This window comes from Pangasianodon hypophthalmus, chromosome 15, assembly GCF_027358585.1.
Source record: "Pangasianodon hypophthalmus isolate fPanHyp1 chromosome 15, fPanHyp1.pri, whole genome shotgun sequence".
Lineage (NCBI taxonomy): Eukaryota > Metazoa > Chordata > Actinopteri > Siluriformes > Pangasiidae > Pangasianodon > Pangasianodon hypophthalmus.
In genome coordinates this window covers 10,531,549-10,550,668 of record NC_069724.1, presented here as the reverse complement: position 1 = coordinate 10,550,668, position 19,120 = coordinate 10,531,549, and the positions used below count along the sequence as shown (strand labels likewise).

The window sequence follows — 19,120 nt, the reverse complement described above, 5'->3', positions numbered from 1 at the left end:
AAACCTTTGTTCAAGTTCAAGTTGATGAAGAAAAGGAGCATTAAAGAAAGAGGGAGACAGAAAAATGTATTGTATTTGTATGTACTGTAGTTTATGGTAGCCAGATAGTGTTTTTAAAGTAACATGTGGTTAAACATTCTCATTTAGAAATTGGACACAACCGGGGGACACTGCTATGCAGCAGCAAGCATCACAACATTGAAAGGAAGCTCAAGGATAATCAAGGTAAATACGTGCAACTGAATAGGGCCCCATTCTTCTATTTTACCTACAGGGCCCCTAATCAGTAAATCCGCTCCTGCCTTGCTGTTAGAGTAAACCAAAATATCAGCAGTACGTATAGGTTACAACTGCATCCCCTCAGATAAGAAGAAACACACATGTTCTCTAAAAGCAAATATAAAACATGAAGTGAGCTGAAAGTGTACAATACAGCTGATTTTATCAGTGAAGTCCCAGAACTCTCTCGGGGCGAACAGTCAAATCAGTATGCCCTTTTCAATATGGCGGACTCGTTGACGTGCTGCAGTAGCGAATGGTGCATTCAAGTCATGTCGGAAAGATCGCATATACGAGTTGAACGCACAGGAACGACACCACAAAGTCTTAACTACGAGTGGGAAACTCGGGATTTTCTTTGAGCTCAGAGTTTCCGAGATGGTGGTTGTTGTGTCAGTAAGAAAACACGGTGGAATCAGTGGCTGCAGCGTCTGTAGCTGAGTTGAGGGTAAATTAGCTGAAATTGAATGAGTATTTAGCAGTGACATGTCTTTGTCAGGCTTTTTTATTTACAATAAAACAAGCTAATTGTCTACACAACATACGATAACACTGTACAATTATGATATAATAGGTAAAGATAAAGTTTACAGTAGCTTCATAAATTGATTAAAAACATTTAAAAAACACCTGAAGCGCATTCTTTGTTCTTCATTTTCTAGAAGTGGAGTTAAAAAAAAAACCTTGCTGTATTTTTTTGTAGTTAATTAAGAGAAGGTCCTCCTCCATCTTGCTCCGACCAAAGTGACTTGAACGCACATGACGTCATAACTACGACTTCCCAACTCGTAAACACGAATTTCCCAGGAGCACTTGAACGTGCAGTGAGCCACGGCGGCTGCGTCATCGACAGAATGGCGGACATTCTTTGACGCGAATCGACCGTTGGCCCCGCCCATCCGCGTTCCATAGACATCAGCTGTTAGCCGCAGTGCTAGCACTTCCAGCTGCTGCAGCTGACTGACTGACTGACTCTCATCTGATGCTCGCTTACAAACCCTGGCGTTAAAAAAAAGAAAACACCACCACTCTAATGTGCTGAGAGAGAAGGAAAGAAAGGGAACCGGGTCAGAATGGATTTGTTCAGGCTGCTGAATGTCAGCGAGCTCGCTGTTGCTCTGTCCAGGCTGAACATGTTTCCGTATTTCGACGCTGCGCATTATATCGTGTCAGTGATGTCTTTACGGGAACAACCAGGTAAGAGCAAGTCCTTAATGAGCTCCACATCTCTGTGTTTTCACCCAGAAAACACATCACTGAACACTAAAAGCTCCCACTGAGCTCTGACTAGCCTGGAGGATTGAGTTACTCCTGTAACTTGATCCGAGTTTGAACTTTACACTCTACTTTTTTCACTTGTTTACAGAGCTGCACAGGTTTACTTAATTAAAATCAAAGTGCAGACATAAAACAAACATATAACAACAGTCCATCAACTTTTATTTTTATCTCCACCTTGCATTCATAAGAAGCATTCATAAGATCTTATGCTGCATGCTGTGAGTTGCTTATTATTCATAATTTACACATCAATCTGCTTTGGTAAAATCAGTTTTAGAGCCTTTTCAGAGCAATCTAATGACATTTAATCTAAAAAAAAAAAAACTAATACATTAAACAAAGAACATAGCACATACATCCACTCCTTCAGCTGAATGTATTTATGATATCAGTAAACTTTCAGAAATACAGTAGCAACAAGATCCACTGACTGTCCCTAATAAGACACAAATACAGGTATTACAACCTGCAGATAAATCATTTTGCAATCATCATGTTAATATTTGATGATGTATGCCACGATAATTAGTCAGCTGGTACATGGTTGTTGTTTGACAGCAGGGAGGGTAAAATACATTGTTGGATTTATCTCCTTATGCAATGTATCTGAAGTTAAGTTATAGCAGTAAGTGTTTAAACCACCAAACCTGATAGTGAACCTGACATCTTTCATTTTTTGGTCTGTTACTCAGCATCCATCTCACCCTGGTTGTATAAGTGATATTTTGCCATTTGATAGCTGTGTTTTCACTCATGTTTTATACTTCCACACCTATGTTTGTTCATTCTGTAGACACTTTTATCCAGAGTGATCGGAGGTCTTAAGTGTTTTGTTTCACTTAACACCTGAAACAAAAGGGGGGGGGGATTCGAGTCCACAACAGCCTGATTAGTAGCTCAGAGCGTTAACCACTGAATCACCACTTTTTCTGTGTGGTTACAGCCAGATCTGAACCTGTGACTGGAGGGTTTGGTTTGGCTTAACGCTTTCTACACACTAGATTTCCAATAATGAGCTTTTTTGTGATCCACCTTTCTTCTCACTATAAATTATAATCATGAAATAATTAAAAGATGGATGCAGAAATCCAATATTTTTTTGCAAGTATGATAAAATGTATAAACTGAGACCAAATCCACCTGATTTAGCATTACAGATATGTATTTGTGCCTTTATTTGTAACACTTTAGTTAGGCAGAACAATTATTAAAACATTAACAATTATGAACCAGAACCACAAAGTGTTAAATGCTCACACTTCCTTTTCTTAAGACTTCCTGTCTGCCTATCTAATTCTCTCTCATTCTCTCTCTCTCTTTCTCTCTGTCTGTTTCTGTCTCTCTTCATAAATTATTCTGTACAATGTGTGTATAAACTATTTATAGTTCAGACACCATATCTAACTGTTTGCTCTCTCTCTCTCTCTCTCTCTCTCTGCTTACGTTTACACAGATCTTGTCTGGTGAACAAGATTATTATTCTTAAAAAAGAGGCCTTTTAGAACAGTGGGGTCCATGAAACGTAGCTGGGGGTCCAAGTCATTTTGTTATAGTGATTGAAAATGGTAGATTGTCATTTCCAAGGTATTATATTTATTATTGAGTTCTAATAGTTATTAGCCTGTTATACTGGTTGCTCGAATGACACATCAATAACACAAAAACAATTCAACTTATAAGCAACATCAACTTGGACCTAATGTGTACTGACAGCAGAAAGTTCAGGAATTAAAAGCTCCATGGCTCTAATAAATAGACAAAATATTATTTTATATATTATTTTATATATTTAGATAATGTTCATGTACTGCGGGGGTCTGTGGAAATGATTTTACAGTTAAAGGAGTCCCTGGCTACAAATAGTTTGGGACTGCTGCTTTAGAAAACAGTTGTAGTTATCTGTGACCCAAAATGACGTCTTGTTGATTATCTGTTTGTCCTAACTGGAACACACAGAGAGTGACTCCATGATAACAGTAGAGCCTCACTGCTGGACAGTAAAGTGCAGTATTTCATATCCTGTGTAGACATTCGGGATATGTATAAAGATACGTATGTAATAAATGATGTGGTTTTTTTTCCTTTAATAACACACTTCATTTAGGTTTGGGTTAGAAACGATTTGTCAGACAAATACAAATAATCACACACACTTACACACATCCTCCAGTGGTGTTCTTGGCTGACCATCGACATTTCCAAGAAATTTGCATTGCAAAATGTGTGTGCTGGTGTGTGTTGTTTCAGCAGAACACATTCACAGTTCAAAATGAACCTTCTCCTTTATATCGCTTCACAAACATCAGTGAATATCACACACTGATATCAACTCCCACCATATTACAGGTTTCGAACTGATCTGAGACCAGTCCTGTCCTTTAATACAAATATCTACAGAACTATTGTGGACACAGAGAGCTGATCCTGGATCAGTAGATAATGGCTTCCATGTAAAGTTATTTATATCAACCTTTTTCTAAAATGAGGAAATACATGACTGATTGAACTTCTCTTTTTGTATGACACTTCCTTTTTGTGTTTTTAGTGTTGTTTAAGCAAGATCACACTCACAGTCGTGCTGTTGTACTGAATATTACTACAGCTGTGCTTAAGCCATAGGCACGAGACTGCAGGAGCCGTGCTCATATTGAGAACAACAACACGACTGCAGGTGTGATACTGCTTTCAGTACAAACGTTCTATTAACAATAAATTCATATTGAGTAACAATATGTGTCTGCAATTTCAGACACAATATGGCCAAATATTTTGTTTGTTTTTGCTCCGTCAAAAAAAAAAAGCTCCTAAAGAAGCCACAGCTGGATAGAGTGCTGAGTGACAGCCTGTAGTAAGTGTAGGAATGAACTTTTCAGTGTAATGAACTATTGCTAGAATTTTATGTAGCAAACATACAGGCAGAGAGATACACACAGTAACATGTACCAGTGCTGTTAGAGTAAATATCAGCAATCTCGGAACGCCGCTTGTCCAATCAAATTAATGGACCATAACTAATCTTTTTCACAAAATAAGCTTTTCTTAAAGATTTTATGAACAATATTGATGGCGCGCTAATTGCACAAACGATATGTTTTCATGTGTGAATTTATAACTAATTATTAAGCTAAATTAACTTTAATACTAACTAATAAACCAGCGTTCAGCGTCGTTAACAGCTGAAATAAACATTAGTTTAGGAGCTAAAATATAGAGCTGTTACATAAAACACCACAAATAGGACAAAGCTGTGGATTTTTAACATTTAATGTTTGTGTTCTATGTCAATTTTTTGTGCTTTTATAAATTAAAACCTAAATACAGAAATAAAAACATAAATGAAACCTTGAAACATGTTGTAGTGACACGCATTATAGACAACCTAATTCATTTTTTTTTTACATTTTAATTATGTCCCAAGAAATGTTATATTCTCATTTATTATTTACCAAAATTAGAATTTAAAATGTTTAGATTTTACTTAGAAATTTAAGAATGAGAGGGAGAAACCATGTGCAGTGACCATGTAAGAGTAGAAAAGAAAATTTATATTAATTTTCCTATAAACATTCAGAGGTTAGTTAATGTGTAATGTTTAGGACATGATGAAAAGAGAAGGTCTGTTATTTCTAAAACACACCACTAATTGTGTGTGTGTGTTTTTATCAAAGATGGGAGTTAATGGAAACGCACCCACACACTTTTCCATTAAAAGCATGAGCTGGAGTTTAAGACCAAATATAGTCAGGATTTGCTGAGAGAACAGGATGGAATGTTTCCTCAGGGGAAAAAGACAGAGATGAGCTTTTAGTGCTCGTCTTTTAAAGCTAGATTTTATAAACACAATGAAATCTGGACCATTTATTAGTATAATAACACCACAGACAAAAAAAATCTTTTCTTAATCACCCTGTGACAATACCAACTTGATAAATAGATAAAAATATATCACTTTTATTTTGCTAATCAAGTCAACATACAAAAATAGTTCATAAAAACAGATTTAGAGAAATTAAAAACTAAAACTGTCTGTTTTTAGTGCTTTGCACAATTATTTAAATGTGTAAAATGACATTTTAACATATTCTCATTATTTTATTGGTTAAAAAATTTATATTTTGGTGAAACGTATTATAAAAAGAAGTGATGAATATTATGTATTTATTATGTTTGTCTGTAATTATGTGTACTTATAGGACACAAATATATTTTACTGACAGAAATATAAGAGAAAAACCACAATCCCATTTTGCACATTTGCATATTTCCTAAGTGGTACCATTTGCATATTTGCATATATAAATGTGGTGGCAAGGTTTTCTTTTTTGGTGAGAGAGAAGCGAGGGGGCAGAGAGAGGTGTAAATAGAGAGAAGGATAATGGAGGAGAAGAGAAACAACATGCCAGTGCTTCATACTGATCCAAAAATAAGTGCGTAATAACAGTGCCACATTACAATAACAGATTGTTTTAGAGCAGGTCACGGCCACAGCAGTAACATTTCTCCACCTGTGACGCTCCGATTATAATACAGAGTGTTATAATATACAGTGTGATAAAACCACATTATAAACTGTTTAGCTTTAGTTTTACACTCAGCAGTCATTTAGTATGAAGTGAATGAAGGTCAAGTTATTTCTCAGTGTAATGCTCAAAGCAATCTATTTAAATCTTCCTTTCAATAATATTAATATCACTTTTATTATAATAAGTTATGATTAAATAATTGTAATGAAATTAAATTGGCCAGGTTTAGAGTGATATTTCACAACTCATAGCTGTGTGTAATGTAGCAGCACTGCCCAGTCACCTGACCGTAAACCCGTCAAACCTGATTGGCTGAAACAACTCAAAAGAAAGACATGTCCAATCAGCTTCACAAACCTGTGTGTGTGTGTGTGTGTGTGTGTGTGTGTGTGTGTGTGTGTGTGTGTGTGTGTGTATGCCATGAACATGTGCGTGCATGTATGTGTTTATGCTATAATTATAATGAGTGATGTTTAGTGAGATTGTGTTTCTCTGAATAAACCTGCTGGTAGAGTTTTTAATGTGAGTGTTTAAATCAATAACAGCTGCTTTTGTGCTTCTTTAATCTCTTAATATGTTTCAATTGTGTATTTCTATACGTACTTTTGAGTACAAACACTGAGTCCAAACAGGGTCTTAACACACAGTACGAACACAGGGTCTGAATACAGGGTCTGAACACACAGTACGAACACAGGGTCTGAATACAGGGTCTGAATACAGGGTCTGAACACACACAGTACGAACACATGGTCTGAATACAGGGTCTGAACACACACAGTACGAACACAGGGTCTGAATACAGGGTCTGAATACAGGGTCTGAACACACACAGTACGAACACATGGTCTGAATACAGGGTCTGAACACACACAGTACGAACACATGGTCTGAATACAGGGTCTGAATACAGGGTCTGAACACACACAGTACGAACACATGGTCTGAATACAGGGTCTGAACACACACAGTACGAACACATGGTCTGAATACAGGGTCTGAACACACACAGTACGAACACAGGGTCTGAATACAGGGTCTGAATACAGGGTCTGAACACACACAGTACGAACACATGGTCTGAATACAGGGTCTGAACACACACAGTACGAACACAGAGTCTGAATACAGGGTCTGAATACAGGGTCTGAACACACACAGTACGAACACATGGTCTGAATACAGGGTCTGAACACACACAGTACGAACACAGAGTCTGAATACAGGGTCTGAATACAGGGTCTGAATACAGGGTCTGAATACAGGGTCTGAACACACACAGTACGAACACATGGTCTGAATACAGGGTCTGAACACACACAGTACGAACACAGAGTCTGAATACAGGGTCTGAATACAGGGTCTGAATACAGGGTCTGAACACAGGGTCTGAACACAGGGACTTAACACACAGTATGAACACACAGTATGAACACAGGGTCTGAACACAGGGTCTGAACACAGGGACTTAACACACAGTATGAACCCAGGGTCTGAACCCAGGGTCTGAACACACAGTACGAACACAGGGTCTGAACACAGGGTCTGAACACAGGGTCTGAACACAGGGTCTGAACACAGGGTCTGAACACGTACTACGAACAAGAAGTCTGAATACATAATATGAACACAGGGTCTGAACACATAGTACAAATATAGAGTCTGAATGCAGGGTCTTAACGCAGAGTCTGAACACAGAGTCTGAACACAGAGTCTGAACACAGAGTCTGAACACAGAGTCTGAACACAGAGTCTGAACACAGAGTCTGAACACAGAGTCTGAACATGTACTACGAACACAGTCTGAATACATAATATGAACACAGGGTCTGAACATATAGTATAAATACAGAGTCTGAATACAGAGTCTGAACACAGGGTCTGAACACAGGGTCTGAAAACATAGTACAAATACAGGGTCTGAATGCAGGATCTTAACACACAGTACGAACACAGAGTCTGAATATATAATATGGACACAGGGTCTAAACACAGAGTATGAACACACAAAGTACAAATACAGAGAACGAACACGTGTCTAAACACACAGGGTCTGAACCAATGACTGTATATATGGGTGGACATTGTAAAAGGGATTCTGTACTGTTATTGTGAACGGAGGGAGAACCTTCATTTTTAATAGACAGACTTCTTTATTTTCAAAGTAAAAGTATAGTGACATTTTGTACATCAACGAACATGTTCCTGTATAATGTGAGTGCAATAAAAATCAGAAAAAAACAAGATATTTTAAAAAATCTAAGTAACTAAAATACATGAAACAAATAAATTGAGTTTTAGACAAAAGGAAACTAATTAAGATACATAAGTAAGTACAACCAGTAGAAACACACACTTATTAGGAGGAGGGATTTTGTGTCTTCCTCTTCATTATAAGTTTGTATTGATCAGTAGTGAACACTACAGGAAGCTTTACTGTGGAATGTTACCGTAGAGTGTTAACAGTTAACACGCGGCTGTGATCTGAGTTTGAGGTCTGAGAACTGTAGATTCACTGATTAAACTGATCAATGAACGGTCTCTCAGTCTCTCAACCTTTAATCCTTAGACACCTGATTATACACTCAACCAGTTCCCCAAAAAATATTATAGTTCTCATTATATTTTTGTTTAATTTGAAGTCAAGATTATTTCAAATTCTTTAGCGATTTTTTTATTTAAAATTTTTGAATTTAAGTTTTTTTTTTTTTTCATTTTAAATCTAATTCTAATTGTTCTTAAAGGGGACATTATTTCTAAGCTGGTAATCCTTTATATATAGAAACAGGATCAAATGCCTCTTAATGCCATTTTGGGCTTTAAAATGCTAAATATAACAAATTAATAATTTAATTAATTTGTCACAGCAGTTGTGAGCAGACAAACAGTCTGAAACTTACAAATTTAGCTAAACTCATCACAGTTTTTTATGCTTAATTAATTAATGGATGAAGGCAAAAATAAATGTATCATGATTAATTATACGACCTGAATCATGAGGTTGTACGTGTATCAAATTTATTCAAATGGAACATCTCATTTAATTTGATTTACAGCCACATTTTATTTAATCATTTCTTCCTCTTGTATCTCCTCATATATTATATATTCATATATTCTTCTTCTACAGACATGAAGTTAATATTTAAACATACCTTTTTCTAACACATGCCAGTTTAATCCAGCTTTTAAGCCCTTTGTTCAGCTTTTCTGAGTTAAATAAAAGAACTAATATGTTCTTCCATGGTATAGTAATTTTTCACAGACTTTGAGTTATGTAAGGAATAACAAAGGAATGCACACCTTCTGACCAATCAGATTCAAGAACTGAACTGTGCTGTGGTATAAATATCGTTACACCACAGTGTGGTTGAATGTTTGAATTTGATTGGTCAGAAGTTATACAGTATTTTTGTATAAAAGCACGGCTGAGACAGTAGTTCCAATTAGGTTCAAATTAATGCGCTCGTTCTCGTACATTACCGTTTCTATAGTAACAGCTTTTTCACAGAGACTTGTATAGTGGACGCTCTATATAATCCAAGACTAATCCATCCATCCATCCATTTTTCATACCTCTTATCCTACACAGGGTCACAGGGGAGCCTGGGGACTCAGGGCACAGGGCAGGGGACACCCTGGACAGGGTGCCAGCCCATCACAATCTCTCACACACACACACACACACACACACACTCCAGACAGTTTTAGAGATGCCTACAACACATGTCTTTGGACTGGGGGATGAAGCCGGGGTACCTGGAGGGAGCCCCCAGGCATGGGGAAAGCATGCGAGCTCCACGCACACAGGGCGGAGGGAGGAATCAAACCCCCATCCCTGGAGGTGTGAGGCAAACGTGCTAACCACTGATAATAAATGGATTTAAAAAAACATGTTTAACAAAGAAAAACATAATCATCGATGTGGTCAAGCTTTTTTGTTACGAGACATTTATTTAACATTTATGGAATGAGTCTCCTGTGTCAGCGCTTTGTAACATTCACAGTGCACAGGAAAGTCTTCAGGACAGAGGAGTTTACACTCCACAAGCTGTGATTTTTTGAGAGAGAGAAAAGGAGATACTGGTGAGGGAATGATCATTACTGGATTGTGAGTAATAACAGGAATTAACTTTGTTTCACAGCATTACGTGTAAATATAAACCGTTGAATTGCACATTATGACATTCATTAATAAATTAAACATTGAATTGTTGTTTGGTCGCTTTGGTGTAAGTGGAATAACATACTCTAGACCGTGATGTTACATGAAAATAATCCACTTGGAGGTGGTACTGACCCTCTGCTTCGTATCATATCATATCGATTATTTTCATGTAACAGGATGAAAATAATAAAACAGGATTTTATAAAGCAGCTTTCTTTTCCTACAAACGTTTTGCAGACTGTTTAGTGCATTTCTAAAATGTGGTCATGCGTGAACAGTGTTGTGCTGTGTCCCTGCACAGTCACTTTGCATGTTGTTTCAGTTTGACGTTTATTGTTTATTGTTTGCGTTTACAGGAGCATTGGAAGTGTCACGCCGCAGTCCATTAGCATGTTGGTTCAGTGCGATGCTGTACTGTTTCGGAGGAGCTGTTCTCTCAGGAGTCATCATGGCTGAAGCTCCGATTGAGCCGCTGGCCAACAGCACCAACATCCTGCTCGCCTCATTAATGTGGTCAGTACACCAGTCCCATAACACACCTCATCTTAAGTAAGGAATAAAACACTCGCGCATGTTTTTATAGGAAAATGACCCACACTGGCTAGTGTGATGCGACCTGACACAAAGACAAAAATGACTCTTACCACCCAAAAGTTGATTATTTTCCTATAACAGTGCATCTCAAAGTGTTTTATTTCTTTTATACCACAGCAATTCACCATCAATTACAAACTGATTTGTTATAGTTACAGTTAACGTTGTGGAACATTGGTGAAACTAGTTAGGTCCTGTTATCAGCTGTTATTGCAGCTACAAGCAGCTATGCCATTCCCTCACCAACTTCTCTTTTGTCCTCTCTCTTGAAGTTAATAATTCAAAACAAACACATCTTTTCATGTTGCAGAGAAGCCACAAAGCGTAAACGACTCTATCCTCTATTCTTTACTGAATAAACTAAACATAACATGCAACCTAACCCTAACCTGTCAGAATAAGCATCTAAAGCTTAGCTACCCCACTTCTCTCGAGCTGATAAAGTAACAAGGGGAAACATGGACGAGGGAGGTGTCTCCAGTGTAAACCTCCACACTGAGGGTATTTGCTTTCCCTCAAAACAAAGCTGATCTCTAAGGTCCAGCTTGTGTGTGTGTGTGTGTGTGTGTGTGTGTGTGTGTGTTTGAACTTTGAACTTTTCAGTAGAAGTTAAAAAAAAAAAAAAAAAAAAAAAAGGCAGACAAGCACAAGGGAAAGTTTTGTTGTTCTTTGTGGGATTGTAGTGCCCCCTGGTGGAGTGAGAGAGCATTACACAACACGCACAAATCTGTACAAGACTCTGCCATTCTAAATTATTTAATAATACGTTGAAAAAAAAATTGTGAAGAGGATATTGCAGCAGTATTGTGTGTAAAACTATTTCTCGTTTTTCTGTTGCTACTTTAGGCAGTGTGACCTTTAATCATAGCAGATATTATAAAAGGGCTTTTAAAGGTTTTTCTTATACATTAAGAGACTAATTTAGCAAAGTGAATCATTAGCATGTAATAAAAGATAAAAGTTAAAAATGAAAAACAAGCTTTTATCCGAGTCAGAGTCAAACCTATTATTATTATTTCCTATTCACTGTAGGCCTTTTATAGTGATAAAATAGCAGGTATTCAACTTGTCATTTTTCACATTTGAAGTCTGAAATCTTTTTTGGATAGAAAGAAAAATGTCTATATGTCATTTGACTATTAAAATGCTTTTTTTTTCCACATCTCATTATGTCAGTAGAAGTGCAGAGACTTTTTCTGCTTTTATAGTAAAAAAAAAAAAAAAAACACACACACACACACTCATTTTGCATGAGCGTCTACGATAATGAAGCGCAAATTACACTAATGGACGATTAATTGACCACTTTCTGGGCTCTGAGACGGAGATGGCCAATTAAGCAATTAGCCATGCTGCTGGTGTGTGTGTGCGTGCGTGTGTGCTTTTGAATAGAAAAACTCATGTTTCTCTCCCTGTCTACAATCACACATGATGCTAAATCACAGCGCACAAATATGGAAAATAATTGATTGAGTATTATTTAATTATTTACTTGCAGAAATACTGAAGTAAACTCTAGTCATTTAGCAGACCATTTTACAGAATGTATAAACAGATAAACATCTAGAGTTTTTACAAGGATTCACAACCTGAGAGATTAATGCTAGTTTATAGTGGTATAGGTGGTAAAGTGCGTAAATAATTGTACAATAAATTAAAAATAGAGACGTTATTCAAAAGACAGTGAATGCAAGATCAGTACAGAGAAAGTGAGAAGTTCTACACGTTGTCTGAAGGTCTTTAGAGCTTTACAGAAAGAACAGACACGAGGTGTGAAGGGTAAAGCTCATTCCACCATTGAGCTACATGGACGCTGGAGCAGTGAGGTCATTGCACTACGAGCATTTCTAAACCTCACCCTGTGTGCACACTAGCAGGCGACAAGTCACTTGTAATTTCTCTTTTGTGGGGGTGTAGTGACTGCTACTGTTGTCACGTGTGGGCGTGGCCTGTGCAAATACTAGGTTAATGCATTTATTGCTCCAGGAACTGTTCTCATGTACATTTATGAAGTACACCCAGATTCTAGACCTCCGCAACATATTTATGCACTCAGTGAGTGGAGAACTGAGGAAACATTGGCCCACGTGCACCATCGGATGATTTGTCGCTTTACTGTGTTACACCTATTTTTTTTTTCAAATTTGCTTATGGATTATCCCAGTTTATGATTGCCTACCTGTTAGGACTGCAGTTATGATCTGTGAACACGCTGATTTTACACACTTAAATCCTGCATCATTCACCTACACTCTACAGTGAGGCTGTGAGGTGAAAAATCTTCACCTGGAATCAGATCAGAGCACCAGTCATGATCCCCAAGAAACTGCCAGGAGGATTTGGGTAGACCACAATGATATGAAGTCTGTAAGATTTCCAAACAGTAACAGGAGTATTCTTATATAAAAAGGCACCATGAACTAAGACAGAAAGTAACATTTATAGCTGTCTGCAGTGAATGAATGATATTTCGTCCCTTTATGTTCTAAAGTTCTGTGTCTCTCTGCAGGTACATGGTGTTTTATTGTCCTCAGGATGTGGTGTACTCCTGCGCTACCATCCTACCCATCCGATTGGTCCTCACGGCTATGAAAGAAGTGACACGTACATGGAAGATTTTGGGTGGAGTTACACAGGCGAGCAGGAAGTACAAAGACAGCCTGTTTGTTATGATCGCAGTGGGCTGGGCTAAAGGTAGGACAGACAGACAGGACGGACAGACAGGACAGACAGACAGAGAGACAGACAGACAAGACAGAAAATATTGTATTAAAGAATAAAGGCTGTCTGAAACCACACCCTTTTTACCACATGGTCATTTTATAATTGAGAAATTATTCACACATAAAGTCTCACAATGCATTATGGTGTCTGTAGAAAGCAGGGATTAGGGAACTATTTAAGACAATTTAATGCATTTACTATTTTGAGTGTAAAAAAAATATTCATTTTGTGGATTTTTCCCTTTTTAAAGCTTCATGTTTTTTTGGCACATCATCTTTTATTAAAATTGTTACAAGTCTCACTTCTGTGTCCCTCAGAGATGAGAAATTGTGAAATTTGTGTTGTAAAATATCAGAAGGTTGAGGTGACGCTCATTAGACAAAATTGCACAAAATGGATCGAGTGCAGAATTACATATGAGCTGAATTCCAGTTTACACACATCTGAATCAAAGCACAGAAATAAAAAATTAAACCCTGCTTGTATGTCCTCTGACATGCATGTCATGTCATATAAATGATTCATAGGCAGAATCTCTGGTATGTTCAGAGGTGTAAAACCTGCAGTCAGCAATAATAATAGTAATAAGAAAAAGGCCAAGAAGTAGAGAGAGAGCGAGAGAGAAAAATGGATATAGTTCTAGTTTAAAATCATGGCATGTTATTTATATAGTTTATCTATTTTATGCTGTATAAAATGTATTTAATTTGGTCAATGAATCCAAAAGAGACTTGTTATGGGTGGGCTAATGCAGTTACACATTAAATGTGCCTGCTCAAATAAAAGTTTTTACACTCTGTCTGTCTGAAAATCTGCAAAATAATTGAACTTAGGATGAGAAATTGTAGTTACAGTAAGTCCAGAGATGACCCCTCCCTCTCTCTCTCTCTCTTTCTCTCACTCTCTCTCTCTGTAGGTGCAGGTGGAGGCCTGATGAGTAATTTTGAGCAGCTGGTTCGAGGTATTTGGAAACCTGAAACCAACGAGCTGTTGAAGATGACATAGTGAGTTATACACCTTCTGTAATGAGTGATACAGTCTCTGTAATGAGTTACAAACACTCTTAGTTAGTTGTAAACATGTTACATTAACTGCTGGATTTTCACATCATGTCATTGCTTTGACCCATATACAGCTCATTCAGTGACCTTTGTGTGTGTGTGTGTGTGTGTGTGTGTGTGTGTGTGTGTGTGTGTGTGTTACAGCCCCACTAAGGTGACTCTGATTGGCTCAGTACTGTTCTCTCTGCAGCAGTGTCAGTATCTCCCCATCCACAGGCCGCAGCTGATGCTCCTCTACACCGCCTTCATTGTCATCGATAAGGTCACATCATTAACTCTCATTAACGTCCTGTACCCTACACCAGAGTGTCACTACTACTGTGTAGCACACTATGTCTGGGAATTACAAACACCTTGCACACCTTCATAAAGACATTGAGGTTCTTAAATCATTTAAACCATCAAACTGAACAAACCTCCGACAGGATGAATTCTGACCTTATAAATCTAAAGCTACAGAAACAGCTTCACTACACTGAAGCTACATACATGACAGGTGATACATGATACAGATACAGAAGCCTCTTAGTTGCTTCTCTGATTAATCTCCTTATTACCCAGTCACTGAATTTTGGTGGACAGCCTCCTCAAGGCCTGGAGTCACGGTTGACATATTCTTTCCAATTTTTAATAATGGATTTAATGGTGCTCCATGGGATATTTACAATTTGGAATATTTTTTAGATTGTTGAGAGCTCCTTGGTCTTCATGATGCTTTTAACAAACTCCAAGGCCTTCCAGGAACAGATGTACTTTGACTTTGTGTTTAATTTTAATTGTGGACAAGTCAACTCCATTCAACTAATTATGTGATTTCTGATGGTGACTGGTTGCACCAGAACAAATTTAGGGATTTTACAGCAATGGGGTGAATACTTTTGCGATCATAACTCTTCTATTTTTGTATACAGTTTTCCAAACTATATTGATTTTCCTCTCATTTCAGTATTATGGGCTATTTTCTGTAGATTCAATGCACACAGACATATAATAAGGTCCATTTCAGATAAAGTTTGTAACCCTACAAAAAAACTTTAAAGGTGTGTGTGTGTGTGTCTGAGTTACTTCTCTATAATATTACATACATCGTAATATTATTAACACTTATATGTGAGGTCAGTAACATTTCACTGTTCAGTTTTGTAGATGTTCACTATTTAGTTATGTAGATTTTGTTCACTGTTCAGTTGTGTAGATGTTCACTGTTCAGTTGTATAGATGTTATTCACTTTTCAGTTTTATAGATGTTGTTCACTGTTCGGCTGTGTAGAGGTTGTTCAGTGTTCTGTTGCGTAGGTGTTGTTCACTGTTAAATGTAGTAGTAGTTAAATGTTCATTGTTCACCTGGGTAGATGTTGCACACTGTTCAGTTGTGAGATGTTGTTCACTGTGCAGCTGTGTAGATTTTGTTCATTGTTCAGTTGTTAGATATTCACAGTTCAGCTGTGTAGATGTTTGCTGTTCAGTTGTGTGGATGTTGTTCACTGTTCAGCTGTGTAAATGTGTTCACTGTTCAGCTGTGGATGGTGTTCACTGTGCAGTTGTGTAAATGTGTTCACTGTTCAGCTGTGTAAATGTTTACTGTTCAGCTGTGTAAATGTTTACTGTTCAGCTGTGTAAATGTTTTCACTGTTCAGTTGTGTAGATGTTCACTCTTCAGTTGTGTAAATGTGTTCACTGTTCAGCTGTGGATGGTGTTCACTCTTCAGTTGTGTAGATGTTCACTGTTCAGTTGTGTAGATGTTCATGGCAGGTTTTCTCCTCATTTTGCTACATGATGGTTATTAAACCTGATTGCATCATTAACTGCTGGATGATGATCCGCTAATGACCTGCCGTCTCGTATTTTATTCCTCTTCATCCCATCTGATCGGGTGCTGTAGCAGCATTGCTCTTTCCGTTTTCACTTGTCTTTTGCCTCATCATTTCCTCTAATTGCATCACTCCTCTTCATCCTGCACGCTCAAAATGCTGTTAGCTCACCTCTCGCTCCCATGCTGCTATTTATACCCCACCGTCTCACTGTTAGCCAAGAAACCTGTGACCCATACGTCCTCTTCTCCCACGTACACACCTTCTACACACCTTTATGCACCTTACACACCTTCTAAACCCCTTCTACACACCTTTACCCCTTTGTACAGATTTACACACCTTTACACACCTTCTTCACAAATTTACACAGCTTTACTCAACTTCTATATACCTTTACTCTCCTTCACACTACAACTACACACCTTACACACCTTTACACATCTTCTACACACCTTACACACGTTCAGCACGCCTTTTACAACTTCTGTGCACCTTTTACAACTTCTGCACATCTTTTTACTTTACTCACCTTCTGCACACCTTGTACACAGCTTTTATACAACTATACACACCTTCTACACACCTTTACACACATTCTCTGCACCTTTACACACCTTCTGCACACCTTACACATTTTCTACACACCTATTACACACTTTTACACACCTTCTTTACAACCTTACATGCCTTCTACCCACTTTTACCCCTCCTTCTACACATCTTTTACATAACCTTTTCACACCTTCTACACATCATCTCTACATTGAAGGCAATAAAAAAACTTTCAGTTTGTGGCAAAATGCAGAATATTTATTTATTTATTTTATAGCTTCTCTCTCTGTGATGATGATGATGATGATGATAATAATAATAATAATAATAATAATAATAATAATACTTTCTCTGTGTTGCAGACAAGGATGATGCTAATGGGTTCCTCTTTCTCTCTGTTCGCTGGGTTTGAGTCGGCTCTGTATGAGGTGCTGTTTGCACGACCTGTGACCTGCTCTTCCCTGACCAATCAGAGCCAATCCTCCTCCCACATCAATTCTTCTTGCTCCAGCTCAGAGGCCAAAAGCACTTCCTGTGTCAAGAATGGCTCGTCGCTTCCTCATGAACAATGTAAAGACTTGGAGAAGGACAAGAAAAAAACAGAATAACGCCTTTCTTCTTTCTCTTCTTTTCTTCCTTTTTTTCCGCACAACTGTGATCTTTTCTCTAAAACACTTTTCCAATTTTGCATGTGGGTAAAAACTGAGAAAAATGAATTTATTATTACATGTAGCTGTAGATTTTCTTTTTATATTTGAAGGTTTTGCTCAAACTTTCGTATAACTTTACTGCTGAATATTTGTAGAAAATTCTTTATTAATTATTTCCAAAACTTTTATCTGTATATTTGCTGTGGGTCTGTAAATATTGTGATTTTATAAACCAAATCTATTCTCACCATTATATTTTATATTATTTATATTGTAAGTTTATGCTAATGTGAAATGCTCTGTCTGCTCGACTGCATTCCTGAGATAATTTAATTGAAAATATACTGCAAAATTTATTACATTTATGTGTTATTGTGCATTTATATTTTACACATTTTCACCCATTGTCACCTTTTTGACATCACACATAGCACTGTAAAGAGTTTTCACATTAATAATTTACTCTTATTCTAACCTTCACTGGGTTAAATACTGTATGAATGAAAATATAATATCTTCCTCAAGTTTAAACCTGTTTACTAAATGAACTTAGCTGCAGCTTTTCTGTCAGACTGTCAATCAAACCCAAAAACATGGTCGTGTGGTCGCTAAGGTCCCTACAGCAGATTTATCTCTCCATAAGAAACACATTCCATAATCACCTCATAAAATAAATGAGTAAATAAATAATACAAACAGCAATGCTAACTCATATGACAGATGTTAGAAGATATGAACATGTGAAACTATGTAAATTTAAACCCAAGTCAACTAATGAGCTAGGAAGCTAGAAAACTAGTGAAGTGGAAAACCTGTAAAGTGTGTGTGTGTGTGTGTGTGTGTGTGTGTGTGTGTGTGTGTGTGTGTGTGTGTGTGTGTGTGTTTTGTCCACTAGGGGGGGTATTTTCTCCTCAGTGGTTTGACCCCCCTATCCCAGAGGAATGGTATGAGCCAAACGCACAGAGTGACACAACGGCCGTCAAAACAGACACAAAGAGCGCGTGCACGCACACACACTCACACACACATGCTGACCATCCAGAGCTGTCGTCTTTGTCTCCCACACATTATAAGTGACACCGAGACAACAAATCACCATCAGATAATTATTAATATAATAAATGACATCGTGTATAAGAGTTTTAATAATAGTAGAGAGAGAATGTGTGTGTGTGTTTGTGTTCTTTGTGATACAGACAGGCAGAGAGAGAGAGACGGGCAGAAAGATGACATTAATATGACAACAGTGACCTCAATTGATTCAAGTGCAGCTTTTTTCTCTGGAGAATCAACACACTGATAAACTGTTCTCCAATCTCTCTCTCTCTCTCTCTCTCTCTCTCTCTCTCTCTCTCTCTCTCTCTCTGTGTGTATGTGTCTCTCTCTCTGTCCCTGCCTCTGTCTCTATCTCTGTCTGTACTTATAAATTATAAATTACACTATGGTTGTATTTTGGGTTATAAAGTTTGGGAA

The 19,120-nt window shown here is 37.6% G+C and overlaps 1 protein-coding gene across 1 annotated transcript; it reads left to right on the top strand.

The window, feature by feature from the left end:
• Positions 1-1,202: 1,202 nt before the first annotated feature.
• On the top strand, positions 1,203-18,008 carry tmem38b (transmembrane protein 38B). The gene is made up of 6 exons (XM_026941333.3): positions 1,203-1,476; positions 10,608-10,764; positions 13,355-13,539; positions 14,486-14,573; positions 14,775-14,892; positions 17,360-18,008. Exons 1-6 carry the CDS (start codon positions 1,353-1,355, stop codon positions 17,603-17,605), a joined length of 918 nt encoding a protein of 305 aa, XP_026797134.1. The 5' UTR covers positions 1,203-1,352; the 3' UTR covers positions 17,606-18,008.
• Positions 18,009-19,120: the final 1,112 nt, after the last annotated feature.